Source organism: Lissotriton helveticus, chromosome 7 (assembly GCF_964261635.1).
Source record: "Lissotriton helveticus chromosome 7, aLisHel1.1, whole genome shotgun sequence".
NCBI lineage: Eukaryota > Metazoa > Chordata > Amphibia > Caudata > Salamandridae > Lissotriton > Lissotriton helveticus.
In genome coordinates this window covers 573,582,570-573,610,127 of record NC_136068.1, presented here as the reverse complement: position 1 = coordinate 573,610,127, position 27,558 = coordinate 573,582,570, and the positions used below count along the sequence as shown (strand labels likewise).

General features: G+C 43.5%; 1 protein-coding gene across 8 annotated transcripts in view; it reads left to right on the top strand.

Moving 5' to 3' along the window:
- The window catches only part of LOC144768773 (uncharacterized), a 9,320,023-nt gene that overhangs the window by 9,204,589 nt on the left and 87,876 nt on the right, over positions 1–27,558 (top strand). For all 8 annotated transcript variants that reach the window (XM_078652700.1, XM_078652694.1, XM_078652695.1 and 5 more), the window contains one exon: positions 24,699–24,856. In XM_078652700.1, coding sequence (XP_078508826.1) covers positions 24,699–24,856 — 158 coding nt within the window. The remainder of the gene's footprint in view (positions 1–24,698; positions 24,857–27,558) is intronic.

Genomic DNA, 27,558 nt, shown 5'->3' with positions numbered 1-27,558 from the left:
GTAAAGTAACCCACAGATTCTAATGAAGGCATCTGCAGATATAAACAAGTTCAAGATTACTGAATTTAACGCTTGCGATAAGACACAAGCAAACTCACCGCCGCAGCCCGGCTTCAACAGGAAGCCAGGCAACCTTTGTTGGGACGGGGGCAGGGCCGGACAAAAACAGGAAGCAGGCGCTCCTGTGCCCGCAGGAGGATTTCCGTGTTAGCTAGCGGGGCCCCCGTGCTCGTGGAGAGCCCCGCGGCCCCCGCTGGCTGCCAAGGGACACGCAAGAAGAACCTGGTGAGTGGTGTGTGAGGGGGATGTGTGTGCGCGTGTGTGTGTGTGTGTGTGTGTGCGCACGTGTGTGTATGCGTGTGTATGTATGCGTGTGTGTGTGTGTTAAAATAGCACGATGACTGGTTGGTTGTGGGGGGGGTGGGGGAGGTGGTGTGTAGGCGAGTGTCTGTCTGCCCGTTTGTCTGTTTGGGATGTTGCTTAACTCAATGTGGTCAAAAATACGAAACACCATCACAAATATATAAATATTAACATGTATTTTATTTTATGTGTAATTGTGGCAAATTCCTTAACAAAACACAATCTGGTGACCAGAAACACCACACAATGCACATTGTCTGGTCAGACAGACCTCAAATTTCCAAATGCAAGTGAGATTTTTGGGAATTAATTTTAATATCAGTATGTTTTAAAATATAAATATCTCAATTTCAAAATGTTAAATGAAGGAAAAAGGTAGCGAAAATGTCAAACATTAAAAAAGTTTGATAAGGAAAATGCTACTTACCAGTATGCACCTGTTCTTGGCATGTAGGGCTAAAGAACCACAAACTATAGCATTAGATCACCATCTGGTGATGGGCCCGGATGATTACACTTTGTTGTTGTCTTAGAAGAGTCTTTGTCTGTTGGGTGACTCCTCCCTTAGATCGTAGTGCGCATGGGCATCGACTTCATCCTCAGATTGTTTTCGCCACTGGGCAAATGATGGAGTTTGTATGAATACAGATAAAGATGACCATGTGTTGTGTATCTAAGTAAGATAATACTGGAACAGATATAGGTAGCCGGGGAGGCGGGTGGGCGTGTGTGGTTCTGCAGCCCTACATGCCAAGAACAGATGCATACTGGTAAGTAGCATTTTCCGTTCGAGGCATATGGGCTGCAGACCACAAACTATAGCATAGATTGCACAGCAGTTTCTCCCTAAGCGGCGACCACCCGCATCTGTTGCAGTAGATTTGAAATAATGTCTTGAGTACAGCCTGTCCCACACTTGCTTGTTGTTTTTCCTGCACATCTACACAGTAGTGTTTTGTAAATGTGTGCGGAGAAGACCATGTAGCTGCTTTACAGATGTCATCTAATGGTATATTTCTAAGGAATGCCATAGATGCTCCTAACTTACGCTTTCTGGTAACAAATCTGAATGCACTTAACAATCCATCTTGCAATGCCTGATTTAGAAATAGGATTGCCCTTATGTGGGGTGAAAAGGACACAAACAATTGTTTACTTTTACGAAAAGGTTTTGTCCTATCAATGTAGTAGAGAAGTGCTCTTTTTACATCCAACGTATGTAGAGCTCTTTCTGCAACCGTTTGCGGTTGGGGGAAAAATACTGGCAACTCAATCGATTGGTTGAGGTGGAACGGTGAAATGACCTTTGCAGAAACTTTGGATTTGTTTTAAGAACCAATTTATTGTGATGAAGTTGTATCAATGGTTCTTGAATTGTCATTGCCTGAATCTCACTTACTCTCCTGAGTGAGGTAATCGCCACTAGAAAAGCAACTTTCCATGTAAGAAACTGTAATTCACTCTTATGTAATGGTTCAAAAGGTGGACCCATAAGTCTGGTGAGAATATTTAAATTCCATACTGGAGAGGGTGGTATTCTGCGAGGAATTATTATTTTGAGTCCTTCCATAAACGCTTTCATTGCAGGTACTCTAAAAAATGACAAATGCTGTCTGTTTTGGAGATATGCTGCTATAGCAGCGAGATGTAACCTGATTGAAGAGTACGCTAAGTTAGATCTTTGCAGATGTAACCGATAGCATATGATGTTTTGTATGGAAACATCTAATGGGTTGACGTTGTTAATTGAGCAATACACAACAAACCTTTTCCACTTTGCTGCATAGCATGCTCTAGTGGTAGGACGTCTTGCTTCTTTAATGACATGCAATCAGGGGGTAAATTTAGATATCCGAATTCTAAGAACTCAGGAGCCAGATTGCTAGATTGAGCTGCATTGGGTCTGGATGCATTATCTCTCCATGGTTCTGTGTTAGTAGATGTGGGGAGAGTTTTAATTTGTGATGTGGTACTACTGAGAGGTCTAGCAGCGTGGTGTACCAGTATTGTCTTGCCCACGTTGGTGCTATGAGAATCAATGTGAGAGAATGTTGCTATAGCTTGCGTACCACTAATGGAATTAGTGGGAGAGGTGGAAAGGCGTACGCAAATTTGTTTGATCAGTTCATCCATACCGCATTACCTTAGTATAATGGGTGTGGGTATCTGGCGGCGAAGCTTGGGCATTTGAAGTTGTGATGTGTAGCAAACAGATCCATCTCTGGTTGACCCCAAATTTGAAAAAATGTCTGAAGAACTTGAGGATAAGGTTCCCATTTGTTTATCTGTTGTCTCTGACGACTTAACAGATCTGCCACTTGATTGTGAACTCCTGGTAGATGTTCTGCTAGCAGGAAAATGTTTTGAGGAATAGCTCACCTCCGTTTGGTCTGCGCCAGCTGGGAGAGCTGTAGGGAATGTGTTCTCCTTGCTTTTCAATGTAGTACATTGCCATCATATTGTCCGTCCGGACTAGTACAGCTTTGTTTGACAGGTAATGTTGAAACGATTTTTAGAGTTAGAAAAATCGCTAGTATCTCCAGATAATAGTGGAGTCATTTTTGTTGCAGTGTCCATGTACCTTGTACTGTGTGTCTTTGTAAATCTGCTCCCCATCCTGTGAGAGATGAGTCTGTAGTTAGTATCATTTGTGGAACAGGCTCTATAAACAGCCGGCCCTTTGGTGTTCCACCATTGCAGAGAGCGGTATGTCCGGTCGTCTACCACCAGCAGATCTGTTATTTGTTACTGAGCCTGATTCCATTAACTTGCTAAGTATTCTTGTATGGGACGCATTTCTAGTCTTGCGTATGGTACTATGAAAATGCAAGATGCCATAATTCCTATTAGTTGCATGAACACTCGAGCCTGTAGTGAGTGTTGTGGCTGGAATCTTTTGATGAGATTGTGCATATTTTGAATTCTTGTTGGGTTGGGGGTATGCTATTGCCTTGGAAGTATCTATGGATGCACCTAGATACTGTTGAGAGAGGGACGGTTGGAGATGTGACTTCTTTTGATTTACTGTAAATCCTAATTTGTGCAGCAGACAGATCTTCTGATGCGTGTGCTGCACACATTTGTTGTATGATTTTGATCTTATTAACCAGTCGTCCAGATATGGGAAGACATGAATGTTGTCCCTTCTTAAGTGTGCAGCTACTACTGCTAGACACTTTGTGAACACTCGAGGTGCTGTAGTTACTCTGAAAGGGAGTACTTTGAATTTGTAGTGTTGGCCTTCTAGTACAAACCGTAAGTACTTTCTGTGAGATTCAATCAATCAATCAGGAGTTTGTTAAAGCACGACTACTCACCCGTAAGGGTCTCAAGGCGCTAGGGGTGGGGGGGGAGTTGGGGGGGTGCAGGTTCCATTCCATCAAGGAGGGGGTCTGTCGAAGAGCCAGGTTTTGAGGTTTCTTGCGAAGATGGGGAGCGATGTTGTCTGTCTGAGGTGGAGCGGAAGGGCGTTCCATGCTTTGGCCGCGAGGAAGGAGAAGGAGCAGCCTCCCGATCTGGTCTTTCTGGTGCGGGGGACCACAGCGTAGGAAAGCTGGGCTGATCGTAGGGTCCTTTGGGGTGCGTGGAATTTTAGTCGACGGTTCAGGTATGCTGGTCCGGTGCCGTGGAGGGCCTTGTGTGCGTGGGTGAGCATCTTAAAGGTGATTCTCGCCTCGACGGGGAGCCAGTGGAGTGTGCGCAGGTGCTGGGAGATGTGGCAGTGTTTTAGCAGGTTGAGGACCAGTCTTGCGGCGGCGTTCTGGATGTTCTGTAGCTTGCGGATGAGGTTTTTGTTTATTCCGGCGTAGAGTGCGTTGCCGTAGTCGAGTCTGCTGGTGACCAGGGCGTGAGTGACTGTCTTTCGGTGTTCGAGGGGGATCCATTTGAAGTTCTTACGAAGGAGGCGGAGGGTGTGGAAGCAGGAAGATGAGACAGAGTTGATCTGGCGGTCCATTTTGAGCTCGGAGTCCAGGATGATTCCCAGGTTGCGTGCGTGGTCTGTGGGGGTTGGCGGGTTTCCGAGGGCGGTGGGCCACCAGGTGTCACTCCAGGCATCGGGGTTTGGGCCCATGATGAGTACTTCTGTTTTGTTGGTATTTAGTTGTAGGCAGCTGTTTTTCATCCAGTTGGCGACGGCTTCCATGCCTTCTCGAAAGTTGCGTCTGGCGGTGTTGGGCTCGTTGGATAGGGAGAGGATGAGCTGGGTGTCATCTGCATATGACACGATGTTGAGTCCGTAGGTTCTGACGATGGGGGCAAGTGGAGCCATGTAGACGTTGAAGAGCGTCGGGCTGAGGGAGGAGCCCTAGGGGGACTCCGCAGGTGATAGGTGTGGGGTCCGAGAGGAAAGGGGGGAGTCTGACCCGCTGCGTCCTGCTGGAGAGGAAGGAGCAGATCCAGTCGAGGGCCTTGCCCTGGATTCCTGCATCGTAGAGTCTGCGTATTAGGGTGCGGTGGGAGACTGTGTCGAACGCCGTAGATAGGTCGAGGAGGATGAGGGCTACTGTTGATGAATGGGAATGTGAAAGTAGGCGTCCATGAGGTCTAGTGTGGCAAGGAAGTCGCCTTTCTTTAGCAATGGTAGAACCTGTTGTAGTGAGACCATATGAAAGTGGTCTGATTGTATGTACAGGTTTAGGGCCTTAGATCTAGAATAGGTCTGAGGGCCCGTCCTTTTTGGGTATGAGAAAATAAAGAGAGTAAACCCCTGTGTTGTGATGCTGTTTTGGGACTGATTCTATTGCATTCTTTTGCAGTAGAGATTCCACCTGTTGTCTTAATAGTATGAGGTGTTCCTGTGACATGGGACGCTGTGTGGGTGGTATTGTTGGAGGAGTGGAAGTGAGCTCCAGGCAATAACCTGACTGAATTATTTGTCTCACCCACCTGTCTGTGGTGATGGAGTTCCAGACAGGTAGAAACTGTTGTAATCTCCCCCGACAGGAGTGGAATGGTCTGGGGGGATGGGAGGGAAGTCACTTATTGGGGGTAGAGGCGTTACGATTGTTATTGCCTCTACCTCTACCCTTATTGTTGTTTCCTCTATACCCTCCTTTATAATATCCCTTACTGGGTGAGGTTTGGCTGGGCGCTTTGTAAGAAGAGGAGGTGTTATCAGTTTGGAAACCTTTAGAGGTGCCCCTATATGAGGAGCGACGAAAGGAATGTCTATGGGTTTGCGTTTGTAAGGCTTCCATTGATTTTGCCGTATCAGTATCTTTTTTCATCTTTTCTAGTGCACTGTTCACTGCTGAGCCGAAAAGATTCTGTTGGTCAAATGGTTGGTTTAATATTCTGGCTTGTACTTCTGGTTTGAACCCAGAGATGCGTAACCATGCATGTCTGCGCAACAGTACCCCTGTATTTACTGATCTAGATTCTGTGTCTGCAGTGTCTAGTGCGCATCTTATGGAGCTATTTGTTATAATCTTGCCTTCCTGTATTAGGTCAGAAGCCCTAGTCTTATATTGTTCTGGCAAGTGTTGCATGAGTGAATCTAACTCATCATAATGAGCTCTGTTATATCTCGCTAACAGAGCTTGAGTGTTAGCAATCCTCCATATATTGGCTGCTTGTGAGATGGTGCGTTTTCCTGAAGCATCCAAAAGCTTAGACTCTTTATCGGGGGTGGAGGCGAGTTAGCTCTCTTTCTCGCATTTGACACTACCATTGAGTCTAGTGGCAACTGAACTTTAATATATGCTGGGTCAGTTGGAGCTGCTTTGTACTTGTTTTCTAACCTAGGGTTAATTGCTCTGACTGGGTCTTTAAATATTTCTGGTGCGTGTCTTACCACTCCGTTAAGTATTGGCAAAGTGGTAGTGGTTTTATGTGAAGATAACAGTGTGTCCATTAGGAAGTCTTCTTCTATTGGATCTGTATGTAAGTCTACTCCATGGAAAGTGGCTGCTCTATGAATGAGCTGTGTGAACCCAATGGTGTCATCAGGGGGAGATGGCCTAGACGGGTATGCCTCATCTTGTGGTAGATCTGGTGCATTATAGTCTTCCCATGGGTCACCTAATAGCCCAGCCATATCATCTGGATCATTAATATCATCCATTTGATGTTCACTCTACCTCTTGTGAGTAGGTATCCCCATAGTCCTCATGTTGTGGTATAAAGCTATGTGTACTGGCTGGAGAATGTACAGGAGAGATATCCACTGGCATTTCTACTTCTGGTGAATGAATTCTTATAGGGGAAGTTTGAACATTCTTTTTAAGAGGAACTGGCGGTGGTTTTGGATAGTCCATTTTCCTCTTTTCAGGCACTGTGTATACATGTCCAGTCTTTGGATACATTTTTAGAGTTTTTTGCCTTGCATCAGGCTGGAAAAGTTCTTCTATTGGCAAATCCTTTTTCAGTGCCGATTTATCTGTTTTGGGGGCGAAAGTTTTAGACTTTGCAGTGTCTACTGTCTTTGGAACGGTACTTTGTTTCGGTTCCGAAGGCTTTTCTTGTCTTTTCTTTGGATCTGTGCTTTTTGGATCCGAAGCTTTTGTCCCCATGTGGCTAGATTCGTCTGCCTTTGGAGCCGAAACATGTTCCGATATTGGAACTGTTTTCGGGTCTGCTTTTTTCGGAACCGGAGTAGTTTTCGGTTTGGTAACTTTGCGAACCTCTTTCTGCGCCGAACTTGGTTTTGGCTCGCCTGTTTTCGGTACCGATGGATGTTTCGGTGCCGGTGTTGACTTTGGCTTTAGTACCTTCTGCTTTTCGGGACCGACAGACTGACTCGAGCCAGAGTTGACTGGAGGCTTTTTAGTACTCTTCGCTGCCGAGCCTGAAGGCGGGGCGTCGGAAGGTTTTGGTCAGTGTGCACCTGAACCCGAAGGTGGAGGTGGAACCAAAGCCTGTTCCGATATGGTGGGGTGAACAGGGTCGACGCTCTTACTCACGACCTGTTGACCAGCTGGAATAAGATAGTCATCTTCGGATTGATCCTCATCTACGGAAGCTGAATCCTCCGCTTAAGAAGCGACGTCTTCTTGCTGTTCTTCGGCGTCTACCTCGATCGGCGCCTCGACGATGATGAGGTCTGGTGTCGACGACGATGACTGCTCCATAGATCTTCGAGCTCGACAGTCCCTGATGGTTTTCTTGGACCGGACTGAAGCGCAGGCCTCACAGTCTCGACTCTCGTGCTCTGGAGACAAACACAGGTTGCAAACCTCATGAAGGTCAGTGTGGGGAAATTTGTGTCCATACTGAGGGCACTTCTTGAAGGGTGTTCTTTCCATGAGCCAAAGGCCCAATGGCGCAGTTGGGCCCGACGAACGCTGGAATCGAGAAGTGTATCCTTTCTTAGATGCGGGTAACCGGAATCAGTGTCGAAGACGATGTCAATGTTGTAGATTGATTTATGGGTTTGAAAAGAGATCGGTAACGGGACCGAAAAATGAACACATTCGAGCCCGATGGCGGAAAAAAACAATCTGAGGATGGAGTCGATGCCCATGCGCACTATGATCTAAGGGAGGAGTCACCCAACAGACAAAGACTCTTCCAAGACAACAACAAAGTGTAATCATCCGGGCCCACTACCAGATGGTGATCTAATGCTATAGTGTGTGGTCTGCAGCCCATATGCATCGAACAGTATGTTATTAACTCGTCTGCTTAGTTATTCCTCCAATATTTATAGTCCTCATACATCCTAAGTCCACTTTCAGATCAAGGTTTCAAATTAGAAAACATTGTTTTGCTCATATTTCAACATTCTTGAGTGGTTTGCAGTGCCAGGGACGTAGTTCCTTGCATTTTGGTGCTTTTAGAATTTGTTCTTGCAACCGAACTCGAAATGGTTAAATAATTAAAATGATCACATGAAATGGGTTAAACTGGATTGACAACCTTCTACGGAGTGCTTCTATTTGAAGTGCCTAAGCAGCTATTTTAGTTCTCAAAAGTTTTAACAATCATCACTTTGTCATCTTAAACTCTTTAGCTCATAAATGCATTCTATACAAAAAATAGTTGTCATTATTTCAACATGCCATGCATTCCTTTCTTATTTTTGGGACTCAAGCGTGTAAGTTTGTAAGTTAGGCAACTGTGATATGCTTATTTACTATAGCTGAGGTTGAATGTACTGTCTATAAGCAAAATGATTCCTAGGCAGGATGAAGTTAAATTCACAGTGTCAGTGTTCCTGCCTCTGCCTCGCCTATAATATGTCAAATGAGCATAATACCCAACAGAAGCCACGGATATGCAGTTGGTAATACGACAATGGACTTCGAGTGATCACTGTGTATTCTAGACCTTTCCAGGTACTGACTTGAAGAAAGAACTATTTGAAAAGCCAAAAGGTCTGACTTTTAATAATAGAGCATGCAAAATAATATCTGCATGCATTTGAATGCGTTGCTATATTAAAACCTGATCTATTGGTTTCGACAACGCTTGCTTAACTCTTCATACTGTCAATCTCCCAGCTATCCGCCCGTCTGTCAAGACTGACATCATGGAGAACAATCATAAGACATGCTCTTGTTTCTTCAAATTTTTGGTATGCATTGATGTTAAATATGCACAGTCAAGCGACAGGAGACATCAGGCTAGCTAATGATAAGAATACATAGGTAAAACGTTTTTACTTTTGTACTGTTTAGGTTGTTGAATTTGTGCTTTTGTACTGTTCATGTTGCTTGCATTTACACCTATTGATTTTTAGCATTCATGAGGAAACAGGTATGATCAAGGCTGCTATGGCTGACCTGAGTAGACCTGCGTGTCTGTCGGGCTTGCCTGGATCGAGCTTTGCGGAGCAACTCTGCCTCCTCGTCTCGTACAGGTGTCAAGTACGACCTTTAATGAAGGGGGAACAAAGTTAATAAAAAATGAACTTCAAATGCAGTAACATTTGCCATACAATAAGCTACAACTGTTCTTCAGAAAAGTTTGGACAGTTAGCAGTGTTCATTACTCTTAGTCACTGGTACGAGAGTGTCAAATCACAACTCTTAAATTACATTTAAATGGCATGAACAAGTCTCCAACCAAAAAGTATTTGCCTCTGTTTAGTTATAGTTGACACTTTCAACTGAAAAGGCATTGTTTTAATTTGTCAATAAAGTTTTACCCCCATGAACAGATCAGCACTATTTGGCGTATGCGTGAGCCAGCTAAGGCCTGGAATGCCAATTTTCAGGCCGATGACTGGCACTGAAAATTGAGGGGCCCCTGGTGGTACTTGAAAAACAAAACAATGTTCTGATGCTAGATGCCATACTAACAGTGGAAGCGGAGCTTAACACGCATAAGAAACTATCTACAGAAGGCAAATGGGGGAGCCTAACAAGTATAGTAACACAGCACGAGCAGGAGCCGGAGCAGGAACTGGGGCAGGAGCAAACGGGGAGAAAAGACAAGCATGGTTCTCCGGAGTTTTTCTCTGTCAACGAAGGGTCCGACTCCACCGACATTAGTGAGCATGAGGGTGAGGATGTCAGTTACTCCGATGCCACCTCCAGCTCAGACACAGACTCCAGAGATATAAGTACGCAAAAAAGAAAAAAAGTGGGAGTAAGAAGAAGTGGTCAAGGGTCTATGAGCAGCATGAATAAAAAACTATCATGGGACTACTCAGCCACTACAGGTACTTATCAAGAAAGCAGGCAAGGAGAAGGGGCTAATGGAGGGCCATCGTCTGGGTCTATATCCCAGAATGTAACAATGGAAATGATGTTTGGCACCCTTAAACAGATGCAATCAGAGGCCAGGGTGGAAAGTCGGAGAGCGAGACGTGACACGAAAAAGATTCAGGCGTCGCTCAGAAAATTGAACAGAAAATATGAAGAAGTCGAGGAAAGAGTTACACAGGTGGAAGAACGAACAGGGAGGATAGAGGACGAAGTAACAGACTGGCAGGTCTTCCAAAACGAGCAAAGGAAGGTAGTGGAGGATCTTCAATGGAAGATTGAAGACTTTGAAAATCGCCAGAGGCGGAACAACTAGAGACTCTTGGGACTAGAAGAAGGGTTGGAGGGGCAAGATCCAAGGGGGTACGTGATTAAACTCTTGAAAGGGGCCTTTCCGGAGTCCCAGTGGCAGTGGGAAGTAGAAGTTCAAAGAGCTCATAGATTTCCACTAACAATTAAGAAAAACCGAGGGGACCAGCAGAATACATTACCCAGGGCAATGTTAGTGTTTCTAGGGAACTTCCTTGCAAGACAAGAGATTATGGATAGGGCCAGGCCAGATTCCAGGAAAGTGTATGAGGGTGTAACATTTTTTGTGTGTGAAAGAACAAGGACCCCCTGGTGCTAATAGCGATCCTGGGTCAGGGTAAGAAATATGTGTGATCAAAATTACCCAGGCATGCACATTAGTTACTAGCATTTTCAAATATAGACTTCGTATCTACAAACAACATAATACAGCTGCTTTCAAGTACAAACTAGGTTTTAATACTTTGAGGTTTTTCATAAAAAATCATTCGATAAAAATATTCATTATTATGTTACATTAGTATACATGGTTAAACACTTTAAAATTTCATATACAGATAGATGTTTTCCTGTCGACGCGTTTCGACACGTGAGCTGTGTCTTCTTCAGGACCGTACCATCAGTGGGCTGTGGAATAACATTTATAGACATAATTTTACTATATGTCATTTGTTAAAAAAAGAAGCAGTGTATTTAGTTGACTATTCGTTTGCTTGTTTAGATAACACTAGTAAATTATACATTCATTTAAGATGTACCGCTTATAGTCTATTTTTTGTGCTCAGAACTGAAAAATAATAATAATCATATGTACATATATATCACATGTTATCATATATCACAGATGTCTCCTAGCTCATTGCAACAACATTATATTGTTTAATACAGTATTGGTCATTGTTTCTTACTTTTCATGGATAACATTTCTTATATAGAATTTCACATGAGTTGGTGGTATATATTCTAATGTGGCAATGAAAGCTCAGGAATAAAGGTCATTAATTTTCAAACAAGGGTTTCCATAGCATATCCGGTGCTGTATATTGGTCTAGGTGTATGCTGGGACAGCAACGGAATTTGTGCGTTGGGACACTGCTGCACCTTGATCCTGTAATAGTTTAATCGGATATAAGGGTTTATTCATTATATTATACAAAGTTTACTGTTGCCAGAGGAGGGGGGGGGTTAAAGAACCAGGCACTAAAAGCCACCTTATATTCTGCTTTATACTAGATGGTGCGTATCTATCTGTGTTAAACCATCACGCTGCACTAATGGCGTTTGCTACATATTTTCCTAAACGCTACCTTATATTCTGCTTTCTACTAGGTGGTACGTATCTATTTGTATTAAACTATCGCACTGCACTGATAGCATGTGCCACATGTTATTTTCCTTTGTCTCACCTGATAATTAATAGTTTCAACGATGATGCTGTTATCAAACAAAAGGGAACGCACGGTGCACAAGATGTAGGGGTAGAGGATGCCTAAAAATATATAAACATCAAGTATCATGATACAGGTTTAAACTGACCCTTTTTGATCTAAATGGCAAGGGCACACTTATGAGCCACGATGTTAATTATCTTGATTGGAACGTATGAGACACTCACAATGAGCCGCTTTCTATATGGTGGTAGTAAATGCGCTTATAGTTTCTCTGATAGATTAGAAATTACAGCGGTATTGTCCTGGGCTGGCGGAGAAACATGCAGTGCGCAGGTGAGGAGGATAACCGATACCTAGAGGTGAAAACAATGTGTGCCGTATTGTTAATGCAAATCGATAGATGGTACTCTAAGTAATAGGAGCATAGTTAATCGCTAGGGTGGTATATGTTACCTTCGTGTAGGTATTAGACAGCAGTCAAGGTGTAGCGCTTTCTTAGTACTATTGCTTGTGGGGGTCTCAGTTCGTAGAAGATTACAGGCGAAAGGTTAGCTGGGAGATGTAGTTTCACCGGATCTTCACAACAAGCTGCATGCGAAGGCTGCCTGTGGTCGGGGGAATGGCTATTAATGATATATTTATTTCCCTATAATCACATATTTAATCAGGATTTCGATGGATCTTACCTAAGGAGTATGGCAACTCGGTCCGCTGTTTAAAATGGGTACAGCGTGTGAATGTTCAAAGAGGCATCCAACAGTGATCGTACATCGTACAGAGTTCACAGAAGATTGCAGGCGAAAGGTTTGCGGGGAGGTGTAATTTCACCGGGTCCTCACAGTTCGCTGCATACAAGGGCTGCCTGTGGTCAAGGGAATGGCTATTAATGATATATATATTTCCCTATATTCACGTATTTAATCAGGATTTCGATGAATCTTACCTAAGGAGTATGGCAACTCGGTCCGCTGTGTAAAAATGGGTACAGCGTGTGAATGTTCAAAGAGGCATCCAATAGTGATCGTAGATCTATGTTAGAAAATTTTTTGCCAGGCCTGACCTTCTGCCACGTTACAGTAGAGAGAAGGTGGAAATTGAGACAATTGATCACCCCCTTTCAGAAACAAGCCGCGGAAGCATACCTACTGTACCCAGCAAGGTTAAAGGTTATCAGCAAAGGGCATACTAGGATATTTTTTTCAGAAATCAAGGCAGGAGAATTTCTGACAGAGCTTACTGAGCAGCATAGGGGGAGGGATAACAGAGGAAGAAGCCCAACTAAGACATCATAGGATATCCTGCATATACAGATATACACTGACTGAATAAGGTAGAAAGCAGAAGGTAGTGGTAGGAGAGAGAGGCGACACTACAGTCTATAGAGGCTACATATAGGTCACAATTGACCTATTTGCCTGTAATCAGGGGGGGAGGGATCTCAGAAGGGGGGAGTAGGGGAGGGGGGCGGGGGGGGGGGAGGGAGAGGGAGGGGGAGGAACTAAGGATGGCGAGTACAGCACTTATGGAGAAAGTATTCGAAGCATACGAATGCAGGGCTTTCTGCGTGGGAGTACAGTTCAAGGGAGCACAGTTTGCAGGTGGTTATAAGAATATGGAATGGGAATGCAGAAAGGAAAGGCTTAACAGAGTAAGATGGGGGTAAGGATTGCCACTATTAATATCTGTGGATTAAATGATGGAGGTAAAAGACAGAAAGTTTCTGCCATGCTAAGATTGTTGAAAGTTGACATTATATGCCTTCAAGAAACGCACATAGAGGGAAATAATAAACATCTGCTAGAACAAATGGGCTTTGAGGTACTAGCCCATACGAGACAAGAAACTAAGATAAGAGGGGTGGCCATATTAGCAAAAAAAGGGACCTTTACAACAAAGAGGAAAAAAGAAGATCAGGGGGGGAGATGGGTCATGATTGAGGGTGAATCAAAGGCAGGATATTGCACTATTGTTTCGGTATATGGATCTAATGATGATGATGACCCGGAGATTTTTGAATTCCTAGATCAGGAATTATCCTTGTGGCCTGAACCGATTATTTGTTGTGGGGATTTTAATGTTAACGGTTTAATGGGATTGGGTATGACGGGTGGGAAATACGGGGGGAGGAAAAAGAAAGTTTGTAATGCAGTTTGTAATCTTGCATGTCATAACGCTTTAGTGGACACTTGGTCTCAAAAACACCCTTATGGAACGGGAAGTACATACTACTCGGCACCACATAGAATGGTTGCCAGACTAGACTACTTTTTGATTTCTAACTCTCTCATAGGCGATTGTCAATTGGAGAGGCTTCCGAGGATACTATCGGACCATAATCCACCTGTGTTAACTGTACCATTGGCTGTCGGGGGGGAAAGAAAGTCTTACAACTGGACCTTTGAAAGAGGGCTCCTAAAAGATAGAAACTATTTGATTAGGATGAGAGTATGGATTAGCCAATTCTGGGAGGTTAATAGAGGTACTACCTCGGCTGGTATGGTCTGGGATGCCTTCAAGGCTGGCGTTAGGGGGGAAACTTTATGTTTTACACTACAAAGGTCTAAAACCGAAAAAGAGGAAATGGCTAAAAAACTAAGAGATCTAACAGATCTGGAAGAGCGCCTTATATCAGCTATTTCTAAGCAAGACCCCCTCGAAGATTTACTGCTAAAAATGGAGCTGAATAAAGCAGATGCAAGTGAAAGTATAGTTAGCAGAACAGCAGCTAACTATCTAACTAAAAGGGAGAAAAGCTACGTGTACAATGACAGAATAGGACATCTCGCGATTCGGACTATGCAGAATTTGGCAGCAGGACAAATAAAGGAGATAAAAGATGAGGTAGGGGTGGTGGTAAATAGGACAACAGATATACAGGAGGTTTTTAGGAAATTTTACATCAAACTGTACGAGCAGACACTCACAAAGACAGAACAAGAGATCACTGGATATTTGGGGAATATAGATTGCGCAGAGCTAGAAGACGAGGAGAAGGAAAATTTAGAGCTTAAATTCACATTGCAAGAAGTGCAGGAAGCGATAAACAATCTTCCTGCTGGGAAAGCCACAGGCCCAGACCAGATCCCAGTAGAGTTCTACAAAATCTTCTGGGATGTTTTAGGGAAGGACATGCTTGAAACTCTTTTGCAGGCACAGATAGGAAATTCAATGCCACCTTCATGGGGAGGAGCTGATATTATCGTGATTTAAAAAAAAAACAATTTAAAAACAAAAACAAATCCCCACTAGATCCCGGATCCTACCGCCCGATAACTCTAATGAATTCAGATGCTAAAATCTACTCGAAAACACTTGCACAGAGATTGAGCAGGATCATAGAGCACTTGGTGAGCACAACACAGCACGGGTTTATCCCAGGAAAGGGAACCACACAGCATACGGGGCAGATGATTACTATCTTAGACGCTATGGGAGTTGCAGGGGACCCTGTCGCGGCTATATTTTTGGATGCGGAGAAGGCCTTCGACAGGGTCTCCTGGAAATATTTATGGGAAGTAATGAAATGGTATGGGTTGGGCAATGGATATATTAAGGCAATTCAGGCATTATACAAAGAACCTAACGCTAGAATAGAAATAAATAAAGGATATACTAATCTAGTACCTATTAATCGTGGTACAAGGCAGGGCTGTCCAGCATCTCCGCTCTTATTCGCCCTGTATATTGATCCTATTCTGCACAGACTAGAAAACAACTGTACGATCCCCCCAATCAGGCTACACAACATTAGTTATAAAGTATTCGCTTATGCGGATGATGTGGCCATAATTACAAATAACCCAGGAGGCGCTCTTCCTGAGATAGAGAGGGAAGCAGTAGACTTTGGAGCAATTTCAGGATATAGTATTAACAGAGAAAAAACTCAAATAATACAAAACAGCTATATGACTTATCAAGACAACAGAGTCGTCAAAATTGCAACATATTTAGGAATAAAAGTTACTACAGATTTAGATAACATAGTAGAGATAAACATGCGTCCACTAGTAAACAAAGTTAAAGAGAACACAGAAAGGATACATAAGTTGCATTTGACGTTGATGGGGCGGATAAATGTGATCAAAATGACTACCTTTCCAAAATTTCTGTATTTATTTAGAGCAATTCCACTCTTTTTTGATCACTTTTGGTTTAACAAAATAGAAGCAATTTTAAATAAATTCATTTGGGCACATGGCAAAACCAGAAGGGCATATCGACACCTAACACTACCAAGAGAATAGGGGGGGTGGGGAGCACCGGATTTCCGGTTTTATTATTGGGCTACAGCTATGCAATACTTTCATGGACTAATAGGGGGCAGCGGTACAGAAATAGGAGAAGACACACCGGGTCACACTAACGTTTATACTGCAATTATGGGAGAAGGGGCTGAAAACGGATTCTTAAACACAATCGATTTTAGTTACTTCAAGCATACTAGATTTAAAACTTTAAAAGCTGCTTATAGTATTTGGAAGGTGGTACAAAAGAAAATGGGATTAGGAAGATACAATAGTTATACACGACTGTTAACAAATAGATCCTTACCTGGTGATATTTTTAGGGATATGGTGATGAAGGATTGGGACAACAAAGGGATCATGAAGATAGGGAACCTTATGAACCCACAGGGGGAAATCTTACAGTTCCAAGAGATCCAAAGCAAATTTAAGGTATCAAATAATAGTTTCTTTAAATACTGACAGATCAGAAGTTTCCTATCGAATAAACAGGGTGGAACGCTGGGCTTTCGGAACTGCCGTATAATGGATTACATAGAGGGGAGTTCTCACCTCACAATTCGATATTTATACGCAGAATTGTGCATATATAAATCCGATGACAGAGGGATATATAAGGAAATGGGCGGATAAGCTGGGGTTGCAGTCAGAGGGTTTCCAGGTGTCCCTTGATCTGGGCCGAACGATTTTATGCTCGGCCTCTTTACAGTCACAGCACTACAAGACCCTGTACTCACTTTACCATACGCCAGCCAGAATCGCACAATGGGGGGCAACATAGGAACATCATGCCCACGATGTGACTCGGAGTGTGCAGACATCATCCATATGTTTTCACAATGCCCACAACTGTATTCTCTTAAAAAAGAGATTGAGAATTTTTCTGAGGTATCGCTAGGGTTTAAAATAAAGCTAACGGATGATATACTACTGTTAGGGGTCTCGTCAGGAACTGAAGATGTTCTTTTGGAATTTATGTTCATGCTGGCTGCAGTGTTTCGTATCTGTATAGCATCTACATGGCTCGACAGGGTACCACCAACCTTTCAGATGTGGATTGCTCGGTTATTATCAACATATAATTTAGAAAAGGCAATTTATGATAGGAAGGGAAAAAGAGGTAGAACTCTGGGGAGGAAGATTTGGTATCCAGTGACAAACTGGAAAAACAGATTGGTAAATCAGGAAGGGATGTCGGCTGCTAGCGATTAGATAATTGATGAAATGGTCTGAAATGAAATGAAATGTAATGTTTGTGACTGCTCTCTTTAGTTATTGTTTTAACCTTTTTTTTTTTTCTTTTTCTTGTTCTTTATCAAAAGTGTTGCTATAACTATCTGCAAAAGACGATATTAGTATTTGAATGTGTTTGAATGTTTAGAATTTGGAAACGTATAAATGTGCTGTAACATGTACTGGTTTATCACTTTGGAAAAAAATAAAAATAAAATAAAAATAAAAAAAAAAGACTGGCACTGAAAATTGGCTGTATGACTGCCTAGCTAAATTAGGTGGGTGGACATACAGCCAAACACTCCAACGGCCCTTACCCCATTGGTCTGTCAGAGGAGTTTGACCACGGCAGAGATGGAGTCATTATTGCCACCCTCAAACCTATCATGCGCCCAACTCTAAATCAGACAGGTGAGCCATAATGTTGGTAGGGAGGGAACTCCGTCGCAAAAGGGTTATCGCTCTGCCAACATTTAAATCTGGCCCTATATCATATGAATTAACATAAAGCTACCTGAAGAGCTATTCAAAGCTACCAGCATACTGAAAATTACAAAACTGCATGTCTGTCTCTCACACTTCATCAAACACACTACTACTTGTCCCATAACAAGATTACTGCACCTCGGGTGTCATCAGGCACAACATGGAATCACTTCTTACATGGGATCAAAAAAAGGCAACATCCTTCCATCCAAACATCCAACATGGTGTAGTGTGCTACTCATGTAAACAAGAGCTTTAGCTCCTAAATAGGAGGTGCTATATAAATGCTGCAATACCATACAATACAGATCAGAGGGGAAAAATAAGTAAGGGAGGTATTGGTGGGGGCCGACTGAGTTGTGTGAAAAAAATATTTTCTCTCCCATTTTACCTACCAAAGGAAATTGTACTTGTGCCAATAGCCAAAACTGCTGAATGGCTTTACACCAAACTTAGGATGAAAGTAGAGCTTTATTACAAAAACATTTGTTGGTTTGGTCTAAATCCATACGGTGTTTTTAAGACATAAGTGTTAAAAGTGGGCTTCGAATACACATATTAACAAAGGCCTTTTTTCATATAACAAAACCGAATAACTGAAAACCGAAGTGAACGATAGAAGTAGTCTCAACATCAAACTTAAGCAGTAAAAAAAACAGGGTTTTAAGAAATATATACGTCTGAATTAAAAAAGAGTTAAGTTTGCAAAATAGGGACTGAGTTTACAAACAAGGACTCTAATGATGACCTTAACCCAGAGGCATCTGTGGAGGACGCAGCATACCAAATGAGAAGGAAAAAAGTGAAGGCAGTCCCATGTTTCTATTTCAAAAACAGTGAGTGATGGCTGAGGCAAGGAAACGCTCCACAGATGGTTTGCCAGAAGCAAGGCTCCTTTTCACTCAATACTGGGCAGTCTTGCCATCACTTTCCTGTAGATTCCTGAAGTTGCTGATTTTATACCTCTAGGAAACCATCATAGGAAAGAGCAAGAGGTTACGTTACGTTACCTCCCGACTCAGTCTGAGCACCAACCAAGCTATGTCCAGCAGCAGGCACACATGGAGGGAAATATTAAACCACAAAGCTTTTGGTCCAAACCCAGCACTGGAGATACGTGCTGCAACGCTTAATGCACTTACTGCATTGCTGCGTGTGCTCAGGGCCTGAAAATCGGTTACTTTGCCACATTACATCACAGAACTACTGCAGCCTTCAAAATTATAAAGTCATTAAAAACACACTGGGGTGGTTTAAAATAGCAGCAGCTCGGGGATGCGTGGAGAACAAGGACGAAATTACCTTCTAATGCAAGTCTGCAAGATCAGCTTGAAGGTCAGGAACACGGGGGAGCTCTGCAGTCGGCAAAAGCGCAGCTCTCCGTGGCAGGCTGCAGCCTCAGCATCAGAGCCTGCCTGGGATGTGGCACTGACGCAGCTGTCCTGCAAGGCTAGAGGCAGAGAGAGAGCATAGTAGCCACCTTCTACGCCTCGGCCTACATTGGGCCTCTGCAGAAATTGTCTGCAGATACAGGCTTAGCAGGGCCACTCCATTAGAAATACGCATATTTTATGCATAAGGTGGATGCAATCAATACACCTCATTATTCCCTGGAGAGAGGAGGGAGTTTGCTTTTAGAGCAAGTGGGCTATCAGTGGTGCGTTCTTTGGCGTTAAGCGCTAAAAAGCATACTTCCAGGTTAAGGGCCTCGGACTGGGCCATGTCAGTCCAAAGATAAACATGCAAAGCTTCTCCTTAAATGGCTGCTCCTATTTGCGGATGCGTTTTTCTCTAACCTCTCACATTCTACAGCACGTTTATCTCCTGCATGAATCATTAGGCTTTCGAAAAAAATATTATGCATTTGTAGGGCACTAAAGCAACCTAGTTAGTTCCCGGATAACTTGCTATGATGACTCGGCATTTGGCACAGTGATTACTTTTTCTCTTAGGTACTGTATACATTTTCGTCTGCATTCATTTATTCATGTAAACATTTTTGTCCCACAGTTATTTGTATGGTCTTTAAAATAACTCAGGGGGGGATATCAATAAAGGACTAGCTTAGTTGTGTTAACGAGACTCAGAAGGTACGTCTGTAGGCAAACCATTTGGTTTGGTCATGAAGCCCTCACCCACCAACCTAGTTGGTGGCATGCTTCATCATCGGGCCCACCACAGTGACACCGAATGTGTCCTGGGTGTGCTGCGACTCCAGATTACTGAGGAGCTGGTATGCTTGCTGAGTGTGCAGTGAATAGTGGGTATGAACGTGATGTTAAAAGCTATGCAGGTGGTCCCAGTTCCCGAGGGTATAAGGAAAATTTTAATGTCTGGGCCCCTGCTAGCAGATAAAAAGGCTTGCGGACGATGTGGAGTGTATTATGAGCTCCTACGTCCTGTGTGGTCTACATGTTTCAGCCAGGCCTTTTTGTTAAAACTGGCTTTCCTCAGGACCAATGAGTATGTGTGAGTGAAAAATAAACTATATTAAGTGGTTTAGTGTGTGATAAAAAGGTGTCGCACTCGCTAAGGTGCTGTACGTGTTAGAGGGGGATTCCCTCTGCTTTACTGTACATAAAACACAGAGACACAAACAGACATACAAGGGAGAAACAATGAGAATTGTATTCAGGTAACACAACATAGTGCCGACTTCTAAGGTGCGTGAACGACCTTTATTGATATTCCTACTCGTTAACACAACTAAGCTAGTCCTTTATTGATATTCCTACATATAACCAGGGGATCCGGACTAGCTTACCTAGTCCTCTCTCTCCATTTTGATTTGCTTTAAAATAACTCTACAGGGATTTACCAGGGTTGTAGTGACGAAGAAAAATTGGTAACAAACAGTATTGACATAAAAAGTTCAATGTTTCAGCATCAAAAACACAGTACCCACGATATGACCACATAACGCAACACATAAGTGTTAGCAATTAAACGTACACGTACATTTCGATGTTGGTATATACTTACATTAAAAACAAGCGGGAGCCGGCTCGGGCGCAGCACGTCTTCCAGAGACGTGCGCGTCCACAGAGCTGAGTCGGCTCGTGCACAGGCCAGTAGCGGCTCGTGCACAGCTCTAGACTCCCTTGCCAGTGAACACGGCGACTATATAACTCGCTGGCGGGAGCGCTTCGCGCTCCAACGCCAGCTCGACCTAAAAAGGATATAGTCTATGCGACTGCTACATATCCCATTATTAAAAGTGGGATCGCCCTGCTTATCTGACTTTGTTCTTCCATTTACCGCCCTGAGCCCCTGTTCCAGGCATAGAACTTTAAGCTGTAATGCAGTTTCTGACCACTTCTTAATTGGAGGTATGGTCAAGTGCGGAATATCCCAAACAAGGTCTTCCTCCAAAGTAAGTTCAATATCGTTATTATCTAGCGGTTTGAAACAACGATTAAGGTCTCCTGCTACAAGTGTAATCCGCTTGCGATTATACAGATCAAGATACGAATCTAGCAAGGTAATAGTCTCAGAGGCTTTACCCCCAGGCTTACCCCTTGCATAGATATTAACAATATAGAGATCCTTAAAATTGGGGCTTTGGATTTTGATTATTAGAATATCGCTCCTCTTAGAGTCCAGCTGACTGACTTGGTAGCTGTCATCCTGTCTAACCCAAATGGTCAAGCCCCCATTGGTCTACCCCTTGTGCTCGGGGTAGCTAAGTTGTAAAAATGTAGGTATCCTAGTCTATACTGAGGTTCCGTTTGCCAGGTTTCCTAGAATAGTAGAACATCATGTTTATCTATAAGTGTTAGCCAATCTTGGGACTTTAATTTGTTCTTCAGCCCTGGGATGTTCCAAGAAACCAAGGATTGTGCTGTAAGACCAGGACTGGGGTAACCACGTAGCTGGGATCCACTAACTCTAGGAATAACATTAGAAGTCATTGGACCTGATACTGAGCCAACAGCTGACCTTGGCGTAAGGTGAAAGCTACTTGTCCCTATGTGGTCTACCCTGTTATCAATGGTATTAGTATCACTGTTGCATTCATATGGGCCAGTGAGCGGTAGAGCAATAACTTCCTCTCTATGGTTGGAACTTATGGTTTCGGCATCACCATGCCCTTGTGACATACCTGCTCCAGGAGTCTTAGGGTCTGTTGAAGGGGGCAGTCAATCATTGGCATCTAATATGCTAAGCACATCAAATCGATTAGATACCAAGATTGCACTGTTAGGATCTCTTGGACAGTTACTTGTTGGACTATCACTTATTAGTCGTTGTTAAACATCGGGTCGGTAGAAGAAACCCAGCGGGAGGACATTGATACCCTCATTACTTGGCCTAAAATAAACTGCCTTATCCAGTATAAACCGGACCATATTTGGTGACCTAAAGCTAAGCACAACACAGTCATCATCTGAGTCTTTTTGAGAGTGACCAACCCAGGCTACCCTTCTAACCATCTTAAATTCCCCAAAAAGGTGGTTTCCTAGCCCTGTTTTAGTTTTCAGGAAGTGGAGTGCCTTATTCTTAAGAGAGGACCAATGCTCCTTTACATTATGTGGGAGTTTCGGTACATTGGCTAGGATAATGGTATACGGGTTCACCTCAGGTGGGAGGTGTAATGAGGCTCCCAGAGGCAGCACATTTCCACGGCCCTGAATTCTACCTGTAGGGCCCTACACTACCATTTTGTTCAGGCGGTATTGGGTGATTACTTGGCATTACCATTGGAATTGGGGGAAGACTTACCGACCTGCTGCCCTGGGAGCAGGGTGGAAATCTTGATTCTCCCTCATTTGGCTCAGTTGCTTGTCTGGTTCCCGGGATGGCGGGTAGATCTTTAGATAGGTGCTTCTCTAGTGTACTTAACCTTTGAGCAATTGCGTCAAGTTTCACCATAACAGGATTGATCAGTGCTAATAACCTTTCTTCAAGCTGTTTTAAGAAATCCGGTGTCACCTGGGAACAATTATGGCCCAGCGCTACCGCAGATGGACTAGAACTATTCTCACCCACCTTAGAGCTATCTGAGGCCATAGACATCACCGTAGGCCCTCCCTGCTCATGTGCAACGTTCCTATTCTTAGCCTGCTTGGAGATCTGGTGACTAGTTTTAGGGGCGCTACGTGCTTTTCTCTTCTTTGACTGATCTTTCCCTTTGAGGGCTTGCATGAACTTCAGTTGCCTAGTGCAGGTATGTGGCGGAGAGGGAGATGGGGTCGAGCAGGGAGAATTGACCAATGTTAGTGGTTCAGGAGTGCCCTGCTGTGGGTTAGATGCAATACTTTGTGATGCTCTAGGGCTCGTAGCTACAACTGCATTGGGCTCTGACAAATGAGCTTGTAGTGGAAATGGATTTGTTGGTTCTAGGGAGAGCCTCCGCTCTGTAAGCTGGATCTTGTGTATTAACACAGACTCAGCCCTAGCGAGAAAGGCATCTAAGGTGCCCACAACTCCTGCCCCATTACCCCCCTTGCGTGAGATCTTACTCATAGCCTAAGTTAACACGCTTACTTAAATATACAGAACTTATTTGCCAACAATAAACCACTAGGTGGCACAACTTTGTCTGTTAGGGGGGTGTCCCAGTCCAGCCTCTGCCTGCCGCTGACGGGCGCGGACGGACCCGCCCTTGGCCCGGGCGCGTCCCGCGCTGCGTGAGGCCTCCCGCGGTTATGAGCGCCTCCTGGCGCTAGGCAGTGACGCGATGAAACAGCGCCACAGGGGGCTTCTGGGTAATGTAGTCCCCTCAGTCCCCTCAATCCGCAGTGATGGCGATTTGGGCGATGAAAGCGGCAACAGCCCCGAGTTGACAGCGTTTCCCCTCCTGGCAGCGAAGTAACAGGTAAGGCAGGAAGATTTGCACTTTTTACTGTAGTGATTTTAATTAATCGAAGAGTTAATAAATTCAATTCAATTTTCTCTCAGACTAGAAGTTGAGGGCCCAAGAGAAATTCATGAACTGTAGCTTTGGTGGGAAGAACTTGTTTGATCTCACGATGAACAAGGCCGTGCAGCAGGAGTATTGATGGGCCCTATCCCAGTTGCAGGCCTGCCAACTCACATGCTACCACCATGTGCCAAACGATATCAGTTCCCTTCACACAGCCACTCATGAAGAGTTGATTACATATGGTGAAAGGGGAGGGAATTTTGAAACTGCTGCACTGAGTGGGTTCCCATCTGGTCTTAAAAACTCTTAGCATCCTGTATCAATTTAGAGTCTTGAAAACACCGCAGAATATCAGTGGCAGCAAGCTTTTTATTTATGTGGTAGAGGAAACTTGGTGGGTGAAGGGGGCAAAAGTGCCTCTTAGACTGTTCTCAGCACGACGCTCCGTCCCCATCTTTTTGTGGTGATTGTTTTTTTAAGTTGGTTTGGTCTCCAGAGCTTAATGCCATACCCGCTGGACCTCCATCACTTTTCCAGCAGACCATGGTCTTCCACACACACTCAATTGATTAGCTGTGATGGGATCAAGAGAAGGACTAAAGATGTTGACAATAACACAGGAAGAGGACACAAAAGTGTATTTTCGCTGGGCTAAATCAAGCCTTTATATGGTAGTGTGTGTCAGTTGCATCCTGATTACAACTCTCTATGGAATTCTCTTAAATATGAAATTAATTCTTAAATAATCAACACATTATAGCATAAGCAATGATTCTCTGACAACCCTATTCTTGCATTAGTCTGAATTTAATTTGGACAGTTGGTAAGAAGGTGAATAAAGGTTCATGAGTGCATATGTGAATTCAACGCGTAATAACAAATAGCCCTTGAGGGAATCTTTTACAAGTATCATCTCATCATTGCTTCAATGCGATCCACAATTTTCAAAGGTAATTTTATTCATCGATTAATATATGCCACCATTGTGAGAGTCCTTAATGTTGTCTCTGATTCTATATGCTGGGTTAGCTTTTGGTGGATGTCAACATGTTTCAACCTGTTGAGTGCTTTCTAGGCCTTGTCGAAGTGTTATGTATTTGCTTTCAAAGAAATCCTTCTTCTTCTTTTAGTAATAAGCTTTGTCGTTTTACTCTGGCAGGCAGTGAAGACCTACATGCTGAATAAAAAGGTCCCGTCTTCTTTACAAGACCGTGTGATGCGATTTTACAGCTACTTATTTGATCGAACCCGTGGTCTGGATTTCAGCACACTTTTCGAAGACACCCCGAGTTGTATGAAAAGTGAGATTTTTGGCAGGTAGCTATTCAATTACAAGCTGTGCGTGTCTTCTAAATTGTTAGAGTGAAGAAAGTAATCCGTGATAGAGAAGAGTAATCGTTTGAATGATTACATGCGGGAGATAGCGCACTTCTTTATTCCTACAAAGTGATGATTAATGAATGAACGAGATGAGGTGTGTCTCAGGAGTAACGCCAGGAAGTTCTTTTTCATAACTAAAATTGCACAAATCCTTTATAGCAGAAGTCGTAGGATATATAAAATAATTACAACAGGGATGGAGTGCAAAAGCAGGAATGGCTGGCAGTGACAGAGTAAAGATAGAGTAGAGACCATGGTTATGATCTTAGGGCAGAGCCAAAACTGAGGTAAACAGTTGCACCCAGTAGTTAATTTGCAAAAAACATAAGTGCTGGGCTCTGGTCACCAGCCTATTTCTCCTGTTAGCGCCGCCTAAAACAGGACCCACTACTAACCATGAAAGTGGGGAGAGGATGTGGTGTAATGGCCAGAGCTGCCAACCTTGGAGCTGAGGAACCATGTTAGAGTCTCAGCGTCGGCTCAACATCCTGTGATTCTGGGCAAATCGCTTAATCTCCCTGTGCCTACCATAATGTAATTTGTCCTTAACTTATGCTCTTAAAAAGCGCTGGAGTTGATGATTAAAATAACAAAAAATAAAAATACCACTTACCTCTTCTGCTGGCCATGTCTCTCCTTCGCTTTTCTGGCGGGTCCCAGAACCAGGAAGCCCCCCAGGCTGCTTCCCCATAATCAATCACTGCGCTGCAATGCTGCTTTGTGATTGTCTCCCCCAAGCATGCCCAGACCCTCAGTCCCCATCTGCGCACCCATATATGCCTGCAAAGCAGCGTTGTTATTAGTCTGAGCGCTGTGGATCGGTGCTCATATGGGTACTGAGGGCCTAGGCATGCTCCCCACCAGGTTGTGAAATGCAGCCTGGTGGGGAACATGCAAAGTGCGCATTACTATTTGGTCTGGCCAAGACGGCTGGCCAAGCAGTCATACGTACTTGGAGTGTACAAACCACTCCTCCCCCCTGTGCCTCCCGCCCCTCCCTAACCCAGTTCAGAGCTTGCGAAAAACAAAATGATAATAACTATGGGGCATAATATCAAGGTATTTATCTCCGCTTTTTTGGCTTTAAAAGCCAAGAAAGCGGAGATAAAATTATCTCCCTATTACCTAGCTGTCGCTAACACCAGTTAGCGACAACTAGTAGGAGATAGCGACCATCTTGGGCCCCGCTTTGCATGTCAGAGATATTTATCACTAATGACATGCAAAGTGGGCGTGCCAAGATGTTAGCGACTGGAAACAGTCGCTAACATCGCTATCTCCTATTACCAACTTTTGGAGATATTCGCGCTAAGCGCCAATATCTCCAAAAGCTAACACCTGCCCTGAGCAGTTCTTAGGCATGTTATCCAATGGGAGGTGGATAACATGGCTAAGAGCATTAGCTCGGTAATGCATGAATATCGCTGACTTTACAGCGATATTCATGCATTTCGGCCGATTTTTATCGCTTAGGAGATAAACCTTGATAATAGCAAGGCTCCTAAGCGATAAAAATCACCGCAACACGGCGATAAAATTATTGCCGCTAAGCCAACATATCGATAATTATCGCTAGTTGTTGGTAATATGCCCCTATGTTATTATCATTTTATTTTTCCTGCTCAAAAAGCAGTGGGGTGACACGGAGGAGACGCCTCTGCTCTTAACTCATAATTAAGGCATTAAATTCAGCGTACATAATAGATTCAGTCAGAAGCACCCGTCCTTTTTCAAATCGCTAGATATTCCTATTTACCAGTCCATCTCTTTTGAGTTTATTTTCTCAGAAAGTAAAGCAAAGAGAAGTTGAGAGGTCCCTGAGACACAGGAGCATACAGAAATGGGTTAGTTTAAGAATGATATGCCTTGTGTACTAACTACTTGTCACAAAAACATTTTAACAAATTGCAGTCAGAATTTTGGCGCTTAGTGAAAAATGTAAAGCATCGACCTATGTACTAATAGGTCACTTTGCAAAATTCCAATTTGTAGTGTGTCGCAATACAACCTACCTAATGAATAATAATGAGGTACATCACAAGAGACTCACTCAGATTGGTGGCCATTAACACTCCAATTGCATGGCCTCATAAGGATGGTGGCATGCTAGTGAGCAGACAATCATTTCAAATCAGCTTTCAAAAACTTAAACTTTTCTTTTTAAATGCAGCCCGTTTTTCTCAGTGGAAATAGGTATGTGATTAAAAAGAAAAGTTGTCTTTTTTAAAAGTTTGTTTCAGAGTTGGCAGTGGTCTCCTGGACCCCTACCTACCCCCCAACAAACATATGTTTTACATCCACTGTGCAATACCACCCCATCTTTGTAATCAGTAATTTTTAAAAGTTTTGTGATGGGATTTCGGTCGCAAAACATTGATAAATTGCATAGCGATTCAGTATTTGGAGGGGACCACTGCAACACACCCTCTCCAAATTCTGAATCAGTATGGGGTTACAATCCCATTTTAGGAGTGGGTAAAAGTTACATTTAGAAAAGCATTGAATTTTTTCAGACGCAGACTCAGAATTGGAGTGTTTGTGACTGAAAAAGTGCTTTGAACTTCTGGCCCTGTGTGCTCAATAATACTTATTCCAGCAATTCCTTTGGCTCTGATTTGTGAATAATAAAATACCCATAT